General features: G+C 36.4%; 1 protein-coding gene across 1 annotated transcript; it reads right to left on the bottom strand.

The window, feature by feature from the left end:
• Window positions 10,901-12,063, bottom strand: LOC109839512 (cyclin-dependent kinases regulatory subunit 1-like). Its single transcript, XM_020407973.1, is given in 4 exon segments — window positions 10,901-11,352; window positions 11,354-11,364; window positions 11,703-11,763; window positions 11,891-12,063. Coding segments are annotated over 4 exon segments (255 nt in total). The 5' UTR covers window positions 11,944-12,063; the 3' UTR covers window positions 10,901-11,222.

The following is a 12,525-nucleotide window of genomic DNA, read 5'->3' as shown; positions in this document are numbered from 1 at the left end:
ACTGGAGAAATTGCAAGGAAAGCTTATCATATCCAAAGTGTCCCAGACCCCTCTCTAAAAAACGATGAGTCTGAGATACTTTGGAGGGGGTATCTGTAGGCGTCAAAAAATATTTACGGACATCCAAACACCTCTCAAGACAAAATAGAAGAACAATATACACGTCATCATGCAGCACTGTGGCGCGGCAGGACATGGTGCCGCGGCTAAGGCGCGAGTTAAACCACGAAAAAAAGTGGTTAAAGGTCGTGGGAGAGCGGTTTCAAGTACGATGGAACGTGCTGATAACCGTCTCTTTGGCCGCGGCAGCCTATACTGCCGCGCCAATAGCCGCGGCAGTGTAGACTGCAGCGGCCAAAGAGAAAATACTTGGTCGGTTATTTCGCCCCCGTTTCAACTGTGGTGCACTGATACCCCTATAAATACCTCCCTAAGCACGAAATAAAGGACAGAGAGCAGATTGGAGCAGAAAAGGCTTGAGCTTTCGGTGATTTTGAGGAAAAGAGAGAGGATTTTCATCTTTCGTAAACAACGTTTGGTGAATCCTAGAGATCTAAGCTCAGACTTGATCTTTGGAAGAACGAACATCTTACATCGATAAGATATTCGTTTTCAAATCTTTACTTCGATAAACGAAGGAGAGATCCCTAAACAACCTCACGATCTACGAATCGGTGGTCCACGAGCTAAAGCGTTCCCGGCACAGGCAAAGTCCCACAAAAACAGTAGTTGATAAACAACTCCTGTGTTATTTTCTCGAGAGTTGTATTTTCTTTTATTTTCATTGTAATTTCTTGTAAACACATCAAAGTTTAATGGAATCTGCAATGGAAACGACTTTCGCTGAAAACATATATAATACTATTTTTTTTTTAATTTTTAATAATAAAAAGGCTTGCAGTAAATATGGCTGCCAAACTTTCAAGAAAATCGCAGCTGATCAAGGTTTTAACGACCTTATTCGGGTGGATGACGAAGCCACATGGGACAATAGAGGAGGTGGGTAAAAGAGGAGGGAGAAGAACCGAAACGGTGATGAGAATAAGGGGATTTTGGTTTTCATAAGGTGAGAAAAAATGAGCTGGCAGGTTTTGTCAGATATCCAGCCCATATCCTAGCTCAATGAGGGGATTTTACAAATCCTAAAATATATTACTTTTTTATAATTTGGGGATTCAATATAACAAAACTAATTTTGAAACAAACAAGGTATATGGAATACCAAAACTAAAAAAAACCCATTTTTACATCCCAAAACTTGAAATCCACACTATATCCCAAAAAAAACACCCCCTAACTGGATGATATAATACTATTTTTTTTTTTAATTTTTAATAATAAAAAGGCTTACAATAAATATGGTTGTCAAACTTTCAATAAAATCGCAGCTGATCAGGGTTTTAACGAACTTATTCGGGTGGATGACGAGGCCACAGGGGACAATAGAGGAGGCGGGTAAAAGAGGAGGGAGAAGAACCGAAACAGTGATAAGAATAGGGGAATTTTGGTTTTCAGAAGGTGAGAAAAATTGAGCTAGCGGGTTTTGTCAGATATCCAGCCCATATCCCAGCTCAATGAGGGGATTTTACAAATCCTAAAATATATTACTTCTTTATAATTTGGGGATTCAATATCACAAAACTAATTTTGAAACAAACAAGGTATATTGAATACCAAAACTCAAAAAAAACCCATTTTTACATCCCAAAACTTGAAATCCACACTATATCCCAAAGAAAACACCCCCTAACTTCATGATATAATACTTTTTTTTTACTTTTAATAATAAAAAGGCTTGCAATAAATATGGCTGCCAAACTTTCAAGAAAATCACAGCTGATCAAGGTTTTAACGATCTTATTCAGGTGGATGACGAAGCCAAAGAGGACAATAGAGGAGGCGGGTAAAAGACGAGGGAGAAGAACCGAAACGGTGATGAGAATAGGGGGGTTTTGGTTTTCAGAAGGTGAGAAAAAAATGAGCTGGCGGGTTTTGTCAGATATCCAGCCCATATCCCAACTCAATGAGGGGAATTTACAAATCATAAATTATATTACTTTTTTATAATTTAGGGATTCAATATCACAAAACCTTTTTATAATTTAGGGATTCAATATCCCAAAACTAATTTTGAAACAAACAAGGTATATGGAATACCAAAACTCAAAAAATACCCATTTTTACATCCAAAAACTTGAAATCCACACTATATCCAAAAAAAAAACACCCCCTAACTTGATGATATAATACTATTTGTTTAATTTTTAATAATAAAAAGGCTTGCAATAAATATGGCAGCCAAACTTTCAAGAAAATCGCAGCTGATCAAGGTTTTAACGACATTTTTCGGGTGGATGACGAGGCCATAGGGGACAATAGAGGAGGCGGGTAAAAGAGGAGGGAGAAGAACCGAAACGGTGATGACAATAGGGGGATTTTGGTTTTCAGAAGGTGAGAAAAAATAAGCTGGCGGGTTTTGTCAGATATTCAGCCCATATCCCAGATCAATGAGGGGAATTTATAAATCATAAAATATATTACTTTTTTATAATTTGGGGATTCAATATCACAAAACTAATTTTGAAACAAACAAGGAATATGGAATACCAAAACTCAAAAAAAAAACCCATTTTTACATCCCAAAACTTGAAATCCACACTATATCCCAAAAAAAACACCCCTTAACTTGATGATATAATACTATTTTTTTTTAATTTTTAATAATAAAAAGGCTTGCAATAAATATGGCTGCCAAACTTTCAAGAAAATCTCAGCTAATCAAGGTTTTAACGACCTTATTCGGGTGGCTTCCGCTCGCGGGCGGGTTTTGTCAGATATCCACGCCCATTCTATTCTAGCTTTTCTTTATTTGAGTCGGTAGATTTTACAAATCTAAATTAATATTACTTTTTATAATTTGGGTATTTAATCACTCACTCAAAACTAATTTGATAATCAAATACAGGTATATGGAATAACCCAAACCACTTCTTAAAAAAAACCCACTTTCACATACCCTCAACTTGATCACTCCACCAACTATTACCTCCCATACAATAAGTCAACACCCCCTAATGCTGTGATGATATAATACTATTTTTTTTAATTTTTAATAATAAAAAGGTCTTACAATAAATATGGTTGTCAAACTTTCAAAAAATCGCAGTGATCAGGGTTTTAACGAAACTTATTCGGTCAGTGGATGACGAGGCCACAGGGACAATAGAGGAGGCAGCGGTAAAAGAGGAGGGAGCAAGACTGAAACCAGTGATAAGATATAGGGGAATTTTGGTTTTTCAGAAGGTTGAGAAAAATTGAGCTAGCGGGTTTTTGTTCAGATATCCAGCCCAGTATCCCAGCTCTTCACCTCACATAGGCGGATTTTACAATATCCTAAAATACTGCATTATCATTTTTTCTTTATAATTTGGCTTCCTGGTTTTCTAATATCATCAAAAAACTAATTTTGAAACAAACAAGGTTTATGGCAATACCAATTACTCAAAAAAAACCCATTTTTACATTCCAAAACTTGAACATCCTACCCATACTATCCCTAAAGTACAAATCACCCCTCAACTTCATCAATATCTACCATACTATTTTTTTTGCCTCCTTTAATAAACCAAAAAAGGTCCTCCTGCATATCAACTATGGGCTCCTGCCAAACTATTCTAAAAACAATCACAGTCTGATCAAGGTTTTAACGATCTTATTCAGTGATGGACAAGCCAAAGAGCCGACAATAGAGGATCGGCTGCTTCGGCTAAAAGCAGGAGTTGAGAAGAACCTGAACCCTCTGGTGTCATGCAGAATAGGGTTCCGGTTCTTGGTCTTTCGTAATTGGTGAGTATCAAAACTGACCGCTGTGGCCGCGCCGTCTTTGTCAGTTATCAGCCCCACTATTTCCCAACTCTTCCACCCTCATGCATGTCGTGGGACATTTTACAATCCCTATACAATTACTATTCCACTTTTTCATATTTATTGGCGATTCAATATTCACAAACTAACCTCTTGAACACAAACCTTAAGCTTATTCATGATTACCCAAACTCAATGAAATAAACACCACCCGCCTACCTTTTTATTCATCCCACAAATCCTTGCAAATCTCACCACTATCCTTATCCCATCATAAATCAACACCCCCTCTCAACTTGCATGTATAACACTATTTTTTTAATCTTCAATAATAAACGGCTGCTCCAATAAATCCGTTATCCGGCATGCCCAAAATTTCAAGAACCAATCGCACTTGCTCCTTTCTCCTTTTTTTTTTCTGATCAAGGGTTTTACGACATTTTTCGGTCATGTGTTGATGAACGGAGCCATAGGGGACAAAAATAGAGCGAGGCTGGGTAAAAAAGAAGGGAGGGGAGAAGACCGAAACGGTGTGACAATAGGGGGATTTGGTTTTCAGAAGTGCAGAAAAATAAGCTGGCGGGTTTTGTCAGATATTCAGGACCCATATCCCAGATCTGATGATGATGTGGGAATTTATAAATCATAAAATATAGTACTTTTTTATAATTTGGCCGGATTCAAATATCACAAAACTAATTTGTAAACAAACAAGGAATATGGAATACCAAAACTCCAAAAAAAAACTTCCATTTTTAACATATCCCAAACTTGAAATCCACACATATATCCCAAAAAAAAACTGACCTTAACTTGATGATATAATACTATTTTTTTAATAATTTTTAATAATAAAAGGCTTTGCCAATAATATGGCTGCAAACTTTCAAGAAAATCTCAGCTAATCAAGTTTTAACGACCTTATTCGGCTTCGTTTTTTTTTTTTTTTCCCGGCTCTGACCTCGTGTAATGATCGAAGCCACAGTAGGACAAATTAGAGTGAGGCGCCCGTAACACAGTACGCGACGAAGTAAGCACCGAAACCCGTTCAGTAATGCGAATAGGGGGATTTGGTTTTAGAGGTGAGAAAAAATGATTTGGGGTTTTTACTTATCGTCAGCATTTATCCTAGCCTATTATCCATTCTCAATGAGGGCGATTTTACAAATCCCTAAATATATTACTTTTTGTTATTAATTTGGTCGGATTTAATTCTCGAATACTCATAAAACCTTCAATTTTTGCAAACAAAACAAGTATCTATGGCCAATACCTCAAAACTCAAAATAAATACTCCATTTTTACCATCCAAAAACTTGAAATCTCACACTATATCCAAAAAAAAAATCACCTCCCTAACGACTGATTCTATTAATACTATTTTTTTTATAATTTTTAAATAATAAAAAGCGCTTGCCAATCAAATATGTTCTGCCAAACTTCAAGAAAAATCGCAGCTGATTAAGGTCTTTAACGACCTTATTTCGGTCGTCGGCATGACGATACCACAACGGATCTCTCTATCCGGGGCACATAGAGGAGCGGGTAAAGAGGAGGGACACAGGAACTGAAACGCCGTGATTGCAGAATAGCGCGGCGACTTTTTGGTTTCAGAATGCGTGTTGATTGCAGGAAAAAATTCGATCTTTAGCGGGTCGGTTACTTTGTCAGCAGTATCAGCCCATATCCTAGCTCAACTGAGGGGATTTACAAATCCTAAATATATTATTTTCTTTATAATTTCGGATTCAATACTCACAAAACTTAACTTTTGAAACAAAACAAGGATATGGAATACCAAAATCAAAAAAACCCATTTACATCCCAAAACTTGAATCCCACACTAATTTCCCAACAAACAAACACCCCCCTAAACTGATGACTATCCAATTCCACTATTTTTTCAATTTTTAATAACTTTAAAAAAGGCTTACCAATAAATTATGAGTTTGTCAAACTTTCAATCAAATCTGCTTAGCGATCTCCACAGCTGATCAAGGTTTTAACGATCTTATTCAGGTGGATGACGAAGCCAAAGAGGACAATAGAGGAGGTGGGTAAAAGAGGAGGGAGAAGAACCGAAACGGTGATGAGAATAGGGGGGTTTTGGTTTTCAGAAGGTGAGAAAAAAATGAGCTGGCGGGTTTTGTCAGATATCCAGCCCATATCCCAACTCAATGAGGGGAATTTACAAATCATAAATTATATTACTTTTTTATAATTTAGGGATTCAATATCACAAAACTAACTTTGAAACAAACAAGGTATATGGAATACCAAAACTCAAAAAAAAACCGATTTTTACATCCCAAAACTTGAAATCCACACTATATCCCAAAAAAAACACCCCCTAACTTGATGATATAACACTATTTTTTTAATTTTTAATAATAAAAAGGCTTGCAATAAATATGGCAGCCAAACTTTCAAGAAAATCGCAGCTGATCAAGGTTTTAACGACATTTTTCGGGTGGATGACGAGGCCATAGGGGACAATAGAGGAGGCGGGTAAAAGAGGAGGGAGAAGAACCGAAACGGTGATGACAATAGGGGGATTTTGGTTTTCAGAAGGTGAGAAAAAATAAGCTGGCGGGTTTAAGCTGGCGGGTTTTGTCAGATATTCAGCCCATATCCCAGATCAATGAGGGGAATTTATAAATCATAAAATATATTACTTTTTTATAATTTGGGGATTCAATATCACAAAACTAATTTTGAAACAAACAAGGAATATGGAATACCAAAACTCAAAAAAAAACCCATTTTTACATCCCAAAACTTGAAATCCACACTATATCCCAAAAAAAAACACCCCTTAACTTGATGATATAATACTATTTTTTTAAAATTTTTAATAATAAAAAGGCTTGCAATAAATATGGCTGCCAAACTTTCAAGAAAATCTCAGCTAATCAAGGTTTTAACGACCTTATTCGGGTGGATGACGAAGCCACAAGGGACAATAGAGGAGGCGGGTAAAAGAGGAGGGAGAAGAACCGAAACAGTAATGAGAATAGGGGGATTTTGGTTTTTAGAAGGTGAGAAAAAATGAGCTGGCGGGTTTTGTCAGATATCCAGCCCATATCCCATCTCAATGAGGGGATTTTACAAATCCTAAAATATATTACTTCTTTATAATTTGGGGATTCAATATCACAAAACTAATTTTGAAACAAACAAGGTATATGGAATACCAAAACTCAAAAAAAACCCATTTTTACATCCCAAAACTTGAAATCCACACTATATCCCAAAAAAAAAAACACCCCCTAACGTGATGATATAATACTTTTTTTTATTTTTTTAATAATAAAAAGGCTTGCAATAAATATGGTTACCAAACTTTCAAGAAAATCGCAGTTAATCAAGGTTTTAACGACCTTATTCGGGTGGATGACGAAGCCACAGGGGACAATAGAGGAGGCGGGTAAAAGAGGAGGGAGAAAAACCGATACGGTGATGAGAATACAGAGATTTTGGTTTTCAGAAGGTGAGAAAAAATGAACTGGCGGGTTTTGTCAGATATCCAGCCCATATCCCAGCTCAATGAGGGGATTTTACAAATCCTAAAATATATTATTTTTTTATAATTTGGGAATTCAATATCACAAAACTAATTTTGAAACAAACAAGGTATATGGAATACCAAAACTCAAAAAAAAAAACCCATTTTTACATCCCAAAACTTGAAATCCACACTATATCCCAAAAAAAAACACCCCCTAACTTGATGATATAATACTATTTTTTTAATTTTTAATAATAAAAAGGCTTGCAATATGGTTGCCAAACTTTCAAGAAAATCGAAGCTGATCAAGGTTTTAACGACCTTATTCGGGTGGATGACGAAGCCACAAGGGACAATAGAGGAGGCGGGTAAAAGAGGAGGGAGAAGAACCGAAACGGTGATGAGAATAGGGGGATTTTGGTTTTCAGGTGAGAAAAAATGAGCTGGCGGGTTTTGTCAGATATCCAGCCCATATCCTAGCTCAATGAGGGGATTTTATAAATCCTAAAATATATTACTTTTTTTATAATTTGGGGATTCAATATCACAAAACTAATTTTGAAACAAACAAGGTATATGGAATACCAAAACTCAAAAAAAACCCATTTTTACATCCCAAAACTTGAAATCCACACTATATCCCAAAAAAAAAACACCCCCTAACATGATGATATAATACTATTTTTTTATTTTTTTAATAATAAAAAGGCTTGCAATAAATATGGTTACCAAACTTTCAAGAAAATCGCAGTTGATCAAGGTTTTAAGACCTTATTCGGTTGGATGACGAAGCCACAGGGGACAATAGAGGAGGCGGGTAAAAGAGGAGGGAGAAAAACCGATACGGTGATGAGAATACGGAGATTTTGGTTTTCAGAAGGTGAGAAAAAATGAACTGGCGGGTTTTGTCAGATATCCAGCCCATATCCCAGCTCAATGAGGGGATTTTACAAATCCTAAAATATATTATTTTTTTTATAATTTGGGGATTCGATATCACAAAACTAATTTTGAAACATACAAGGTATATGGAATACCAAAACTCAAAAAAAAAAAAAACCCATTTTTACATCCCAAAACTTGAAATCCACACTATATCCCAAAAAAAACACCCCCTAACTTGATGATATAATACTATTTTTTTAATTTTTAATAATAAAAAGGCTTGCAATAAATATGGCTGCCAAACTTTCAAGAAAATCGAAGCTGATCAAGGTTTTAACGACCTTATTCGGGTGGATGACGAAGCCACAAGGGACAATAGAGGAGGCGGGTAAAAGAGGAGGGAGAAGAACCGAAACAGTGATGAGAATAGGGGGATTTTGGTTTTCAGAAGGTGAGAAAAAATGAGCTGGCGGGTTTTGTCAGATATCCAGCCCATATCCTAGCTCAATGAGGGGATTTTATAAATCCTAAAATATATTACCTTTTTTATAATTTGGGGATTCAATATCACAAAACTAATTTTGAAACAAACAAGGTATATGGAATACCAAAACTAAAAAAAAAACCCATTTTTACATCCCAAAACTTGAAATCCACACTATATCCAAAAAAAAAAACACCCCCTAACATGATGATATAATACTATTTTTTTATATTTTAATAATAAAAAGGCTTGCAATAAATATGGTTACCATACTTTCAAGAAAATCACAGTTGATCAAGGTTTTAACGACCTTATTCGGGTGGATGACGAAGCCACAGGGGACAATAGAGGAGGCGGGTAAAAGAGGAGGGAGAAAAACCGATACGGTGATGAGAATACAGAGATTTTGGTTTTCAGAAGGTGAGAAAAAATGAACTGGCGGGGTTTGTCAGATATCCAGCCCATATCCCAGCTCAATGAGGGGATTTTACAAATCCTAAAATATATTATTTTTTTATAATTTGGGGATTCAATATCACAAAACTAATTTTGAAACAAACAAGGTATATGGAATACCAAAACTCAAAAAAAAAACCCATTTTTACATCCCAAAACTTGAAATCCACACTATATCCCAAAAAAAAAACACCCCCTAACTTGATGATATAATACTATTTTTTTAATTTTTAATAATAAAAAGGCTTGCAATAAATATGGTTGCCAAACTTTCAAGAAAATCGAAGCTGATCAAGGTTTTAACGACCTTATTCGGGTGGATGACAAAGCCACAAGGGACAATAGAGGAGGCGGGTAAAAGAGGAGGGAGAAGAACCGAAACGGTGATGAGAATAGGGGGATTTTGGTTTTCAGAAGGTGAGAAATAATGAGCTGGCAGGTTTTGTCAGATATCCAGCCATTTTCCCAGCTCAATGAGGGGATTTTACAAATCCTAAAATATATTACTTTTTTATAAGTTGGGGATTCAATATCACAAAACTAATTTTGAAACAAACAAGGTATATGGAATACCAAAACTCAAAAAAAACCCATTTTTACATCCCAAAACTTGAAATCCACACTATATCCCAAAAAAAAACACCCCCTAACTTGATGATATAATACTATTTTTTTAATTTTTAATAATAAAAAGGCTTGCAATAAATATGGCTGCCAAACTTTCAAGAAAATCGCAGCTGATCAAGGTTTTAACAACCTTTTTCGGGTGGATGACGAAGCCAAGGGGGACAATTTGTAAATCTCAGGTTTTAATTTGTTTTTTCGTGGCAACAAGCTTCTAGTGATCACGCACGCGCTTGAGTGACAATGATACACAGTATCAAACAACATCTGCTGCAACAAAAATTTTACTGTAACAAATGTCCGAGACAAACACCATACAGAAAAACAAAGAAATCCAACTACAGATAGGGACATCCGTTGATCTGCTAGGATTCTTCTCATTTCTGCGTTTCTGTCCGTTTCAACTTTCAAGTATTAAACAACATTCGCTATAAAAGTGAAAGTAATATAAAAAAAATTCTCTGTAAAGTACTTTGGATAAGCCCTAAAGCAGTGAATCCAGTGATAATGTAAACAAAGGCTGTTCCCTGAGCACACCTCTAAAAAAAAATATTAGCTACGCAATACGGATTGTCACATATAATGCATGCAGCCAAGAATTTAAATTCAGCAGCCACTTCCTAAAGTTCTAACTATTTAGTAAATGGCACATGGGAAATCCATATCACAACATTTAGCACTTATTATGACTTTTTCTTATTCTATTATGCTTCATGAAATGGAACAATTCAAATACGAAATTTTGGGGTTTCCCGAATAGGGTAATGAAGAATGCAATTTGCTGATCAGCCACATCCAAATCAAAATTTTCGGCTAAGGGCATGGGAAGAAGATAAACAGCAAAAGAACTACATACATGCACAAGTTTTGGTAAAGAATTAGTTTGAGGCAAATGACAGAATATTTTCATCGGAGAACTGAGAAGTGCTCACTTCATCAACAAGTAAAATTCTTAAAAATCTACAAAACAGAATATGGCTAATAACATAAGGTTTACAAAGCAAGCTAGAATTGACACCGCAGGCCGCATTCATAAACAATAACATGAAGAAATGACACCGGATGTTAGGTATCAGAAATTTAAAAAGAAAACTTAGCATGTCATATATTCTAAGTTCAGTTTCATATAAACAGGCTCAACTCTGATTCGTGCAAAAGCTCAATGGCATTCGAAAAAAACATGAACAAACCCATAATGCATTAGACGCGTATCATCATCTGCAGACTAAACCGAGTGTTCATAGCATCACTAAAGAACCAAAACACAGTTCGACATTCATCATCACATCAAGATGATAGCAATATATCATTTTAATCCCGACAAAACAACAAGCGAAACGAGACACCCAAACCCCAAATCTTTCAATGCAAGAGGTTGAAAAGATCATGTGGACTAGGGTTTCACTTCTGGAGCATCGCAGCCTGAGCCTCCTGCTGCTGCTGGTAGTTAAGAGGCCTACGGAAGAGCATGATGTGAGGCTCCGGGCGGTGGATCGCGTAGTGTACCCACCCTCTGCTCTGCTGAACTCCGCCTCCACTCGTTCTATCAAATCCAATTCCCAACCACATTTGGATAAATTTCAGAACAAGAAGAAAACAGTTGGATGGTTTGCAAGAAACGAACTTGAACTATAAAAATTAGAGAGAACCCTCTTTAAACTTTTGGGAGTTTTACGAAACCCCCCAACCCTTAAAACGTTTTCGCCTTCTAATCTAGCATTTAAGCCCTAAACCTTAAAAAAGTGCCCCTCTGCGATGAATCCACACCAATTTTCAGGTCGGGTTTTGCGAAATTTACCCTTAAAGATCCCAACTTCAAGCAAAGAAACTCTAAAATAAGTATAAACTTTTCGAAAGAAAGCCCTAGAATTTTGGGATTACCTCAGAGAGAAGGCGATTCTTGGGCAGCGTCTTCGCAACATCAGGCGGGAGGACAACGTGCCTGAATTAACCAAAAGATCGTCAATAATCATCATATTTCTGTAATTCAAGATCAAATCGAAGATATAATCGAACAAAAAACGCACAAAAATAGGGTTTTTTTCTTTTTTTTTTGATTGAATGAGCACCTGTACTCGTAGGTATCGTCGAAGTATTTCTCCGAGTACTGAATCTGTCCCATTTCCTCGCTTGGTTTCTGTTAATGATCAAGATTTTAAGAGATTAAAGATTGATCGAACCCCTAATACTCAGATCGAAACCCTAGAATTTTTTTTTTTAAATAAAGCGAGAGAAAGGTGGGGAACCTAGAGTGGGGGAACCTGAACAAAAGGGGAAAAGAGTGGGTGAGAGAGCGATAGAGAGAGAGAGGAGCGCTCCTTCGAAAATCGCGAATGAGGAATTTAAGGGCTCATGATTTATTTATTTATTTATTAGCGGTTGGGCCTGCCCAAGCTTTAGCTAAATAAGTTTTAAATAAAATATGGATGTTATGTAAAACATAATAATATAACAAAAGACTATAGTTTAGTTACACATACAGTGACTGCACAGTAGCTCCTGCAAAAAAGTTCTCATGTTTGAAAAACACCCGGGATTTGTTTAACTGTTAATTCTTTTCGGGCACTTGTAAATTTGCAAATTGCCTAAGACCATCTCCAACGCGACGCCAAATTGCCGCAAACCGCTATTTTGTCGCTGCTCCGGAGCTCCAACGCAGCGCCATTCTCCGCTGCATTTTAGCGGGGATGAACAGCGCGACGCT

The sequence above is a fragment of the Asparagus officinalis genome, chromosome 4, assembly GCF_001876935.1.
Source record: "Asparagus officinalis chromosome 4, Aspof.V1, whole genome shotgun sequence".
Classification (NCBI taxonomy): domain Eukaryota; kingdom Viridiplantae; phylum Streptophyta; class Magnoliopsida; order Asparagales; family Asparagaceae; genus Asparagus; species Asparagus officinalis.
Note: the sequence above shows the minus strand (reverse complement) of the source record. Positions and strands in the feature narration are given on the sequence as shown.